Source organism: Ambystoma mexicanum, chromosome 3q (genome assembly GCF_040938575.1).
Source record: "Ambystoma mexicanum isolate Mex_15411 chromosome 3q, UKY_AmexF1_1, whole genome shotgun sequence".
NCBI classification, from domain to species: domain Eukaryota; kingdom Metazoa; phylum Chordata; class Amphibia; order Caudata; family Ambystomatidae; genus Ambystoma; species Ambystoma mexicanum.
Genome location: NC_090926.1, coordinates 863925576 through 863937657, shown reverse-complemented (window position 1 = coordinate 863937657; position 12082 = coordinate 863925576). Strand labels below are relative to the sequence as shown.

Genomic DNA, 12082 nt, shown 5'->3' with positions numbered 1-12082 from the left:
CCATCCCATCGAAAGAACGTTACCAGGTAAGAAAATAACTTCTTCTTTACCTGGTTTGCTGGGACGATATTTCTCCACCATGGGGTCTGGCATGGATTCACATGCTCATGAATATTCCCAGTGGTCAGGCTGGGAATCCTCGGTATAGAAAAAATCAGTTTGTTTCTTTTCTGAACGTTCTCCTAAAAACCAATCACTGGTCTCTGGGTGCCAGCCAATGACTGCCCTCTACCTAAGCCCCTCCTCTGACAGCCATCTTCAGATTTGTACTGCACATTAGAGTGGTGGGAGTCCTCGTGATTAGCTATGTGGCTTTTTACTGCGTTTTGCGCCTTTTCTTAGAGTTTAGTCTATTTTTCCGGTCCATCGAGTCTCAAGCTCCATCGATCCGTCATCCAACTAATGGGGACCAGTTTTTCTGAACTTTCTACGTCCCTCAAGGGTGATATATCATCTAGTTCTCTTCTTGGAGGATTCCGGAGGATTTTTTGAGGCCTACTCCGCTTGGACATGGCTGAAGATAAAGGAGACTCAACGCCTCAGACAGGATCTGCCCTGGATGTGGACGGAACCTTTTCCTGGACGATGAGCACTCCCCTTACTGCCTACATTCCGACCAAACGCACGTGGAGGAGACCTGTCCATTCTGCAAGGATATGGTGCCTCGCACCATGAAGGACCGTCGCAAGCGGCTCTGAGTGGCTCCAGACGAAGATCCCGGGGCAGCAAGCCTCACCTAGCAAGAGGAAATCTGAGTGGTCTTCTAAGACCTTTTGAGGGCGCTCCGGCGACGGGGGCCCAACATAAGGCAAAGCACCGCAAGCCTGCGGGCACCGGGAGCGCCGTTGGGACGGGCTCCTCGGCGGCCAGGTCGGGAATGGCATCTCCGGCACCCTCGACCACAAGCCAACGCTCCGGGTCAGCGAAGAAGAGGATGTCGGACCATCCGGGTAAACTTCTCTGATGGAGAAGGCCAAGGGACAGCGGGGCACTGACCCTCCCCCCACGGTGAAGGCCTCAAGCGCTCGTGAAGGTCCAGGTTCACCAGGAAAAATCGTCCCTTGAAGGAGTGGTGGCGTCCCTAGCGAAGGCCACGGATTTGCAGGAGGCGGCCCCTAAGACGAGAGATTCCCTGCCTGCTCGGAGGGAATTGTCTTTTCTACCCATTGAGAAGACACCAGTGAAGACGATGCCCATCATCTCCCCTAGACCGTCCCCGCTGGTCGAGCAGAAGGGGGCGGGGGCAGTAGTCCTGCATGGCTCAGGCATCTCCTCCAAGGAGGAGCTTTCTGGTCTGAAGGCCGTACTGGATAAGAAGTTTGTCGAGCCCTGGTCCTATGGAAAGGACCCCGGCGAGGCGGATGTGGAGAGCAGTAAGGAAACCGTTGAGGAGCAGCATGGTGCTGAGGAGCCAGAGGACATCACGCCACTGCCACCGCTCCTGTTACCGCTCCTGTTACAGCCACCACAGCGACTGCCAGCGGACGTGTCAGCGGACATCCTACAGGCACTGCACACCTTGTGCTCAGAGATCCGGACAAGGATGCCCCTGTCACCAGCGGGAGATCCCGCGGCACCTGGGCCGTCCGGGGAACCCCCTGTCGAAAGGAGGAGAGTCCATCCTCCACCTCCTTGCCATCTTTCGCCGCCATTCCCTCCTCCGAGGGACGATATGGAACCGAATATGGCGACGATGGATACGGACAACGACGACGGAGTGGACCTTCTGTCGCCAGTGCGCAGGCCCTCACCACCCGACAAGACCGGCTCTTTCCCTGCCATGATCGCTGGGGCCTCGGAAATGTTTCAACTGGCCCCCGAGGAGAAGGAACGCTTCCTGTACCAGCGCCGGGAGGCCATGAGGAAGACTGTGCTTTCGATCACTCTATTGGACGACATTTGGGACAAGGGGCTGTCCCTTATGAAGAACCTGTTCTCGGCCATTCCATCACGGTGGCCACGGATATCGCCGACACATGATTCCTTCAGATGGGCAACGGCGTTTGCCTTAGTCAGCGAGGGCCACTAGCTTCCATCAGGATGTACAGTCGAGGGTGTTGGACATGCCCTTCTACGGGGACAACTTATTCGGCAAGACTGTGGATGAGTCTCTTCAGGCCATCAAGGCGGATACCAAGACGGCTCGGGCATTGGGAATGCTCCAGCAGTGACGGCTGTCCTTTCGGACCTCTGTAAGAAAGTCCCATCCTATCGCCAGCCGTCCCGCTCTTCAGCTCAGGAAGCCTACAGGGGCCGCAGCAAGTCCGGAAGAGGTCGCCTTTGTCGCCAAGGTCCACAAGGTGGTGCCCCCACCGCGAAACAGGATTGAATCGGCCGTGACGTCGGGCCCCCAACCGCACACCCCAGTGGGAGGCCGGCTGGCGAACTTCGTCAGCGTGTAGAAGTCCATCTCCACCGCCGTTGGGTGCTGGACACCCTGGCCCACAGGCACACCCTGGAATTTCAACTGAAGTGTCCACGCATTCCACCGGTAGCCAGGAAGGAAAACCACGTCCCTCACCTTCTGCTGGAGGTACGGGCCATGCTGAAGAAGGGCGCTATAGAACTTGTCCCAAAAAGGCTCTGGTGTTTCGGAGTGTACTCCCGGTAATTCCTCGACAGAAAGAAGATGGGCGGTTGAAGACCCATACTGGACCTCTGCCGCCTCAGCAAGTACATCAGGTCCCAGAGGTTTCGGATGGTCACCCTTCAGCACGTGCTGGGACAACTGGAAGAAGATTATTACCTCTCGTCCCTGGACCTGGAACATGCCTATTTCGATATCCCATTCACAAGTGACACTGCAAGTTTCTGTGCTTCATGGTCCAAGGGCAGCATTACCAATTCAGGGCCCTCCCCTGCGGATTAAAGTCTGCACCAAGAGTTTTCACCAAGGGTTTTTACAAAGTGACTGGTGCCAGTAGTGACGCGGTTGCACCTGCTGGGGATTAAAGTCTACCCCTACCTGGACGATTGGCTCATCTGAGCGAAGTGGAGAGAGTCTGCCGTCGAGCACACGGCGGGGACCGTCTGGCTGCTCACGGAACAGGAGTTCTCCATAAACTTTGCTAAATCCTGCTTGGTGCCATCGCAGGACATGCTGTTTCTGGGGTCCCGGCTCAACACGGTATCGTGCCTGGCGTCCCCGTCAGAGGAGAGAATAGCGGCCATCCTGGGCAAGGTACAACGGCGGTTGATCCTGAAGATCGCAAGGGTGAGGTCCATCAAGTCCCTCCTCGACATGATGTCTTTGTGCATATACCTTGTGCACTTGTGCAGGCTGTGGATGCGACCGGTGCAGGAGTTCCTCGACGCCCGTTCGATCCAGGTATCGAGAGGCTTCGAGGACAAGATCGCTCTCAATGAGTTTTTCCATCGAGCGATTCGGTGGTGGGGTGTCCACGCATCTGTCGGCGGGTGTGCATTTCCAGACCCCCCCCTCATCAGGAGATGGTCACGACGGGCGCATCCCTGGAGAGATGGGTTGCGCACACCGGTCGTCTCCATGCAAGAGACCTGTGGCTACCAGAGGAGAAGTTGTTGCACATCAACATCCTGGTGCAACGTGCCATGTTTTGGGCCCTCAAGTCTTTCCTTCCATCCCTCAAGGGCAAGGTGGTGTGGATCTTCACAGACAACACCACCACAATGTTTTAGCAGGGGGGGCACCAGATCACCGGCGCTCTCCAAAGAAGCGCAGGACCTATGGCAATGGGCCGTCGGCCAGGAGATGTTCCTCGTCCCATTTCACCTGGCAGGAGTGAAGAACACTGTTGCCGACTCTCTCAGCATGGAGCTGCGCTCGTGCCACGAGTGGGAGCTTTGGCAGGACCAAGTGGATCTTCTATTCAGACGATGGAGCAATCCCCACATCGATCTGTTTGCGACGGCGACTAACACCAAGTGCCGGAGGTTCACCAGCAGGTTTCCTCAGATGGGGACCATGGGAGATGCATTCTCCTTCCCCTGGGACGGTCTGTTCCTCTGTGTTTCCCCCATTGCCGTTGCTTCTGCGACTCATCAATCAACTCAGAGACGGTCCTGGTGCAGAATGATCCTCGTCGCACCGGCGTGGATGAGGCAGATATGGTACCTTCTGGACATGTGGCCCCCCCACCCTGTCAAGCTTCCGGCGGACGCAGATCTACTCGCCAGGGAAGGGGCACGATTCTGCACCACGACCCAGGGTAGCTGAACTTGCAGGCCTAGCTCCTGCAGCGCTTGTAACGCTCACCTGATTCTCGCAGAGGCGCCGGTCTTGACTGGGCGACTACCGTATCTTCAAAGGTGATGTGTAGCACCCGGTTGGCTCTTTGGGCTGGACCTCTGTGCACTGTATGCCTGACGTGTAGAGTAAGATGTCTGCAGATAGAAAATATGGGGTTAATGAACTGGGGTTATTGGGGTGTCCCTATCTCTTTCCTCTTCTCCTCTCCTGTAGACCCCCAAAGGTTCACGCTCTCACCTTAGGTAAGTGAATGCCGAGCTCTCCATCTGCCTCGGGGCAGGGTGCTGTAACCAGTTTCTTCACTGGATAGGTAGCGCAGGCCTCTTGACTTCAGAGGACTGCTGTCCGTCGTTTACTGCACGAACGGTAAGTTTCGAGTCATTCAAATGTCTTTAAAGTCTTTAGTAATGATGTCTCTTGTTTTGCAGGGTTCCGGCGATGGCGGATGACGGGCTGAAGTGAGTTGAAGATGGAGCCCGTGTGATGAATAGAAGCGCCTGGAAGCACGTAAGTAAGCGCTTGTTGCCTGCTTCACTATGCGCGCTAACTGTCTTTTTATTTTGCAGGTACGAGTTCGGAGCGGCTGCAGGGTGCCGGAATACCCACTGGATTAGATGTGGAAAGGAGTAATGGCACGTGAGTATTAAAGTTCCCCAATGTCTTTAAACGCACCTTGTTTTGTCTTTCAGATGCAGGATGCAGCGTCGAAGGCCTCCGGAGCGTGCGAAGAGTTGGTAAACTTTTGTCTTTCAGATGCCGGAATGCAGTGTGAAGACCTCCGGAGCGCACGAAGAGTAGGTAAGCCTTTGCCTTTCAGATGCCGGAATGCTAACCTGTTCTTTCTTGTCTTTATAGGTGTTGCTGAAGACTGGATTCAGGATGGTAAGCCTTTGCCTTTCAGATGCCGGAATGCTAACCTGTTCTTTCTTGTCTTTATAGGTGTTGCTGAAGACTGGATTCAGGATGGTAAGCCTTTTTCCTTAGGCCCAGGACCGGATGCAGAAGACACGATGAGCGTTCTGCTGCAGAGGTTGCAGAATAACGCAAAGCAAGATTCATCCACCGGGTGTGGTTTAAATAGCCTCCTGTAGTGCTTAGAGTCTCCTTCCACAGCCACGCCTAAGTAAGAAAAGAGTTCCTAGTAAGAAAAGAGTTCCTGCCTTCCAGAAGAGTTCCAGTGTTCTGAATCTAGGGAGTGGCTCCAGCCCCACCCAACAGGAAAAGTAGTTCTAAACAGAAGAGGATCAGAGGCTCAACTGGCAGGCAAGTAAGCAGCATGGTCTGCTGAAGGTAAGTCCACCCAAGCATTATGAGCCCGGCGCTTCCAGCGCTGGGACTGGGCATATTTATGAGCCTGGTGCCACTGGCGCCAGGACTGGGTCCAAAAGGTCCCAATTGGGACTGGTTGGCACTCGGAACCTGGGTTATGGATCTGCTTCCAAGGGAGTTGGGAAAAACCCTGACCATTTGGAAGCAGAGATCATGACAGCGCTAGAGTTTGGTGGATACGATCTCCTGGCCGACTGCAAGGAAGTGCTTGCCAAGGCCAGGGCTCCGTCGACACGCTATGGACATAAGTGGAAGAGGTTCGCCGTCTTGATGCCGCGCACAGAAACTCTACCCTCTGCGGATTATGGCTCTGCTGGTGCTGCCGTACTTAATGTCTCTGGCCAAGGCAGGTTTGGCCCATGCTTCCATCAAGGTTCATCTGGTGGCTATCGCCCGCTACACCAGAACTCCGGGGTGGTTGTTGCTATGGTCACACCTCCTGGGCAAGGAATTCATAAAAGTACTTTTCAGTTCATTCCCACCGGTGAAGGCCCGGGCATTGGAGCTCAATGTGGTGCTGACTAGGCTCATGGGTCCCCCGTTCAAGCATATGCATTCAGCACAGCTGAAGTTTTTATCGTGGAAAACACTGTTTCTTGTGGCCATCACCTCCGCATGACGAGTGGGAGAGATCCAGGCCCTCTCTTGTAAACCACCTTACTTGACATTCCACGAGACGAGGGTGGTGCTACGGACGCAGCCCTCCTTCATGCCCAAGCTGCTGTCGGACTTCCATCTCAAGGAGCCCTTGGTTTTACCAGCATGGGTCTGGCATGGATTCACATGCAATCTCTCCCGCCTACCCCTCTGCGGCTCTTCTTTTGGTCCTAATGCCACTTAACGTACTACCAAATCTGAAGATGGCTGCCAGAGGAGGAGCTTGAGGCTCAATGGATCGGAAAAATAGAGTAAACTCTAAAAAAAAAAAAAAAAGCGCAAAACGCAGTAAAAAGCCGAGAGCTAATCACGAGGACTCCCACCGCTCTAAACGTGCAGTAAAAATCTGAAGATGGCTGCCAGAGGAGGGGCTTAGGTAGAGTGCTGTCATTGGCTGGGGGCAGTATGACCCAGAGACCAGTGATTGGTTGTTAGGAGAAAGACAGTTCAGAAATTAAACTGAAACTGATTTTTTCTTTACTGAGGATTCCGAGTCTGATGACGAATATTCTTGAGCATGTGAATCCATGCCAGATCCATGCTCGAGAACAACAGTTACAGGTAAGTACCTTGTTCCTTATTCAATGTACTTTCTTGTGTCAAAGAAAGATGCGCCCTGTCCTAGAATTGCGCCCAGCTAACACCTATGTCAAGCCACAAAAAATTCTCATGACAAGGCTACAAGAGGTAATCTCACTGCTGAAGCAGGGGGACTGCATGGCAACCTTGGATATGAAAAGTGCATACTTTAATATTTCAATGTTCCCAGCGCACAAAAGGTTATTGCATTTCAAGATGGCGAACCAACACTACCAGTTCAAGGTGCTACTCTTCGGCATGCCTCAGCTCCAAGGGTATTTATCAAAGTACTAGCGGTAGTGGCAGCGCACCTATGCAGGGAATCAATCCCAGTGTAACATTATCTGAACGACTGGCTTATAACGGGAATCCACCCAAATTTGCAAGCAAAATACCCAGAGAACAATCAATCTCTTGTTCAAATTGGGGTTCTCAATCAACAAGAAGAAATCAAGTCTCGCTCCAAACAAGACCAAATGGTTTTAGGAGCGGTCATAAAAACAGAAGCGGGTCTAGTCTTTCCATCAAACGAAAGAGGGCAAAACATACTGCTGCAAATACCACAGTATCTAGCCGGTCACCAAATAACCGTACGCAAAGCAATGCGCTTGCTCGGGATGATGGCATCATGCATTTACCTGGTCCCACATGCACGACCGCGCATGCATCCAATGCAAGAATGGTTAGCCAAACGGTGGTCTCAGGCCAGTGGTCAGTGCGACGATCTAGTGGTAGTTTCTCTAACCCTAGTACAAGCTCTACGCTTGTGGACAAAGGAGAACATGTTAAAGGGAACACATTTTCTCAATCCTTCAGTGCAGGCAGTTGTCACTACAGACGCATTGCTTACTGGGTAGGGAGCTCTTTACCTTCACCACACCGCGCATGGCCTGTGGATGCAGATCACATCACAGAACCACATAAATCTTCTAGAACTATTAGCAGTGCTCAAAGCCCTACAAGCTTTTCATGCTAGCGGGTCAGATAGCACAGCAAGTAGAGCGCTCGCTTTGACATCCGTGCAGAACCTGCTGACGCAGGTTCGAATCCCGGCAAGGTCAAACTCAGCCTTTCATCCTTCTGAGGTCGATAAATGAGCACCACACACCGTGGGAAATAAGCACTGCTCGGATACCTGAGGGTTCGTAGCGCTATATAAATGCCCAAACAAACAAACAAGTGCACCTGTCAGGCCAGACAGTTCAAATCCTCACGGACACCACTCTCCAAGTCTGTCCAGGTTAGCACAAATAATTTGGAAGTGGGCACTCAAGCCAGGCATGTTTCTAACATCGCAACTTGTTCATGGGGAACTCAAATCTGTGGCAGACTAACTAAGCAGAGATTATGTACCCGAAGAGCCTGAGTGGCAGCTCGACAAAAATATTGGAGACAAGATCTTCGCACTATGGGGGTACCCCCCGCCCCTCGACTTGTTTGCCGCAAGACAAGTCGCCACAAGAAAAAACAAGCAATGCCCAACCTTCGCATCCAGCTTTCCCCAACACAATTCCAAGGGGAAAGCCCTATGAATGAACTGTTCAGGGAAATTTGTCTACGCTTTTCCCCCAACTCCACTTATGAGCAAAGTAGTCAACAAAATGCACAAGGAACAAGCAACACTAATCCTAGTTGCTCCTATGTGGGCGAGACAACCTTGGTATCCACATCTGCGCAAACTGATGTGCGAACCAGTATAAACTCCTGTGCCCCGACAACATGCTTACACAGCATGGGGGACAGTGTTACACCCTCAACCTCCGTCTATGAGCTCGGCTCCTGAAGTCATAGAATTCGGACATTTAAAACTACCTTAAAGCTGTATGGACATTCTCAGAGGCACGTAAACCAAACACTAGGCATTGTTACTTTAACAAGTGGAAAAGATTTGTAATATGGTGCCAGTCAAAATAAATAAATCCTATATAATGTACTCCATCACACATTCTTCATTACATGCTCCACCTACTACACTCGGGGCTAGTTTTTAACTCAAATTTCCACCTAGTGGCTCTATCCACGTACAGCACTTCTCAAAATAAGGCGTCCTGGTGGAAAATTCCGGTCATTAAGGCGTTCATGGAGGGAGTAAGAAGACTCCACCCTCCCATTTGCAACCTGCCTCTAGGGTGGGTCCTAAATGTAGTACTTGCAAAGCTCATAGAGCCCCCCCCCCCCTTTGAGCCAATGCATAAATGCAGCCTTAAACACTATCTCCTCCATAAGAAGAGTCAGTGGACTACAAGCTTTCAGTTCAAAACTGGTATTAAGAACACACCCTAGGTTTTCACCTAAGTTCATTTCTAAGTTCCATGTAAATCAGTATCGAACTACCAGCTTTCTTTCAAAATTTATAAAGCTCAGCAGAGAAAAAAACTCCATACACTAGATGTAAGGAGGGCGGTCCTTTACTACGTAAACAAGACAAGACCGCTTAGGAAAACAGACCAACTGTTTGTCTCCATAGCTCCTGGCACTGAAGGAGACCACATTTCCAAAAACGCCAACTCCAGATGGATAGTCGGATGCATAGAGCTCTGCTACTCTGTCAAATAAAACTGTGCCTTTCACGCCAAGAGCTCACTCTACCAGGGGTACGGGAGCTACCTTGGCCTTTATCGCAAATGTCTCGTTAGATGCCATTTGCGAAGCAGCTACATGGAGCTTAATCAATACTTTTACTCGGCACTACTGCATTGACACACATTCTAAAGCAGATTCCCAGGTCGGAAAAGCGGTGCTGAAACATCTATTCACCGTCGTACCTTCTCACAACCCACCACCTTCTCCAAACACTGCTCGCTAATCTATGCATAGCATGTGAACTAAGCAGATTCTACAAGCCTCAGAAGGGATACATTACTCACCGTAATTGTATTTCTGATGCTTGTATCTGCTAAGATTCACTTGCACCCACCCTTCTTCCCCTGTGGAGTAGAAGGTGCATAGATGTTTCCGGGCTTCATCTGTTATAAATTTGCTTTACTACACCTGTACTGGCGCTACACTTCATGCAACCTCATGTCAGAAACAAAACAATCTGAGGGACCTCGATGCATGAAGCACCATGGGCACAGTAGACGTCACACTAGGGATAGTATGACTGGCACGCCCTGTCAACGTCCCTTTTTCGAGTTTCCAAAACAAAAACTGTAATACTCATAGCATATGAATCTAAGGAGATACAAGCATCAGAAATACGATTACGGTGAGTAATGTATCATATATATACATCTGATAAGTCTTCATCTAACTATCAAGATAAGGCTTCAACATGTAGAAAATGTTAACATTTGTGAATAAACCTAATTGGAAATGTATGAGACTCGTGCATTAGTTATTGGCAATTGTATACAAGAGGCCAATTTGATGACTAAAACATGGTGTTAATTATTTGATTTTTTTGTATGTACAGATCTTTGGCTTGCCTACATCAAAGAAGAGCTAAACCACCCTCTTGGCAAACCAGAGAACTGTGGTCAAATTCACTGGAGAGCCATTAAATGCCTTCAAGGAGAGCACGTGGAAGATTTTGTGTCAAAATATACATTGCTGCAAACTGGACACTTATAGAAAAAACATACGGAAAAAATGCATTTTATATTCATGGTTGTATTCAATTAGGAAAATATTTATATTCAGCTTATTTTCTGAAGAACTGATGTACATTTGTCCAATGCAAGCATTATTGTAAATAACACACTGCCTGTGTCTCTTAAATAAAAATATTCTAAGATTTTGGGGGAAATATCTGTTTTGAAAATGGTGTGTGTATATTTTACGAAACAAGTGCTTATTCCAGATCATTTTTATTTGTGCCTCCGGAAATGTGTGTCACTGCTGTGATATGGCCGTGCATATGAATCGAGGATTAGATCTACTCCTTTACTTTTTCTCTCCTGATGTTTGATAATTGTTCTGCAAGATCTAAATCCATGTCAGTTACATGTTCTTTCCAAACATATATTTTATACTAAGAGCCATGTGCAGAAGAACTCTGGCTCTTCCACTGATTAACATGCTTAAGAAAAATCCATTTTATGGGTTTGGGAATAGGCAGTTTTTGGAACTTCATGTAGTTTGGTGTTTTTGTAGCTCCAAGTCAGTGGAACCGGCCCCTCTGCTGTTCCGATCAAATTAATAAGGGTGTACGTCTCGACCATCCTCCTCAAAAACCACGCTTATTTTTTTGCCTCCACAGTCACACGTAGAGCTGTAGCGAGTGCAGTCTTCCCATGGGAGTTTACACATTTTGATGCAAAAGGCTTCAATCTGGTCTCCTTCAAACAGTAATTGGGTTAACTTTTATTCCTCCCCTTTATTTCCCACACCCAATATTTGTAATGGATTGCATCCCCTCAGATTCTTCATTTTTGATATAATCAGCAACATCAAATGAATCACTAAATTTTTTCTGAAGTAGACGGCGTAGTGTGACTCGGACATCGAAGTCCCTTGGCGCACATACTCCAACTCCAGAAATGACGCCAGGTAGCCCATTCATACAGCATGCCATGCCCCCGTAAACTTGGTCCTTTTTTAACAATTTTCTTAATTGGCCCCTTTAAGCTGGAAAACAATACCAAGATATGACATGTAAAGGAACAGTTCACAGTCCTGTTTTATTAGCTGCTCTCTATACTAGCTTTAGTCCGGCTCTGCGCCCACACAATACTTCACTTAAGGCCACTCCTATCCATGCCACTATAGTCCCAGCTGCAGTTAATTCACCCTTCGCTCTGCTAAGTGTTACATTCATTTACTGAGGAAAAGTTGAGTGTTTTTAGTTGGCAAATGAAGGGAGGCTTGTTTTGGAAAAATAACTTGTCATAAGTGGCCACTTGTTTTAAATAATAACAATGACTGATATTGTCATCGATCAGTTGCAGCAGTTTTTCAAACATGCGTGTCCAAGAACATTTGAACTACTCGTTCTTGGAATGCTTAGGCAATGATTTTTGCTTCACTGCCATTCTCCCTGACTCCAGCATAGCACTGATTCTCTGGAGTCTGCAGGCCCCATAGCTTTGTAAAGGAATCATACACATAATCTTTCCACTGTATTTTGACCCACTGCATTTGATAAACTGTGGTGGACCCAGGGTTTAAGAAATACCTAGATGAAATGTTTCTGCCTTTGGGAAGTCATTGTATCTAAGCTTTAGATTAGGTATTCTGCCCACAGCAATTTTCACCGCTAGGTGGCAAGGGTTAACGAGTGGCCTCTGTCCAATGTGTGGTATTGCTGAGGAAAATGTCACCCATTTCCTATTTTTCTGCCAAAAAAAC

At 49.3% G+C, this 12082-nt stretch overlaps 1 protein-coding gene across 1 annotated transcript in view; it reads left to right on the top strand.

Moving 5' to 3' along the window:
• UTP6 (UTP6 small subunit processome component) overlaps positions 1-10541 on the top strand; it is a 483780-nt gene extending 473239 nt beyond the window's left edge. Inside the window, exon 19 of the mRNA XM_069654957.1 lies at positions 10209-10541. Coding sequence (XP_069511058.1) covers positions 10209-10366 — 158 coding nt within the window. The 3' untranslated portion in view covers positions 10367-10541. The remainder of the gene's footprint in view (positions 1-10208) is intronic.
• Positions 10542-12082: the final 1541 nt, after the last annotated feature.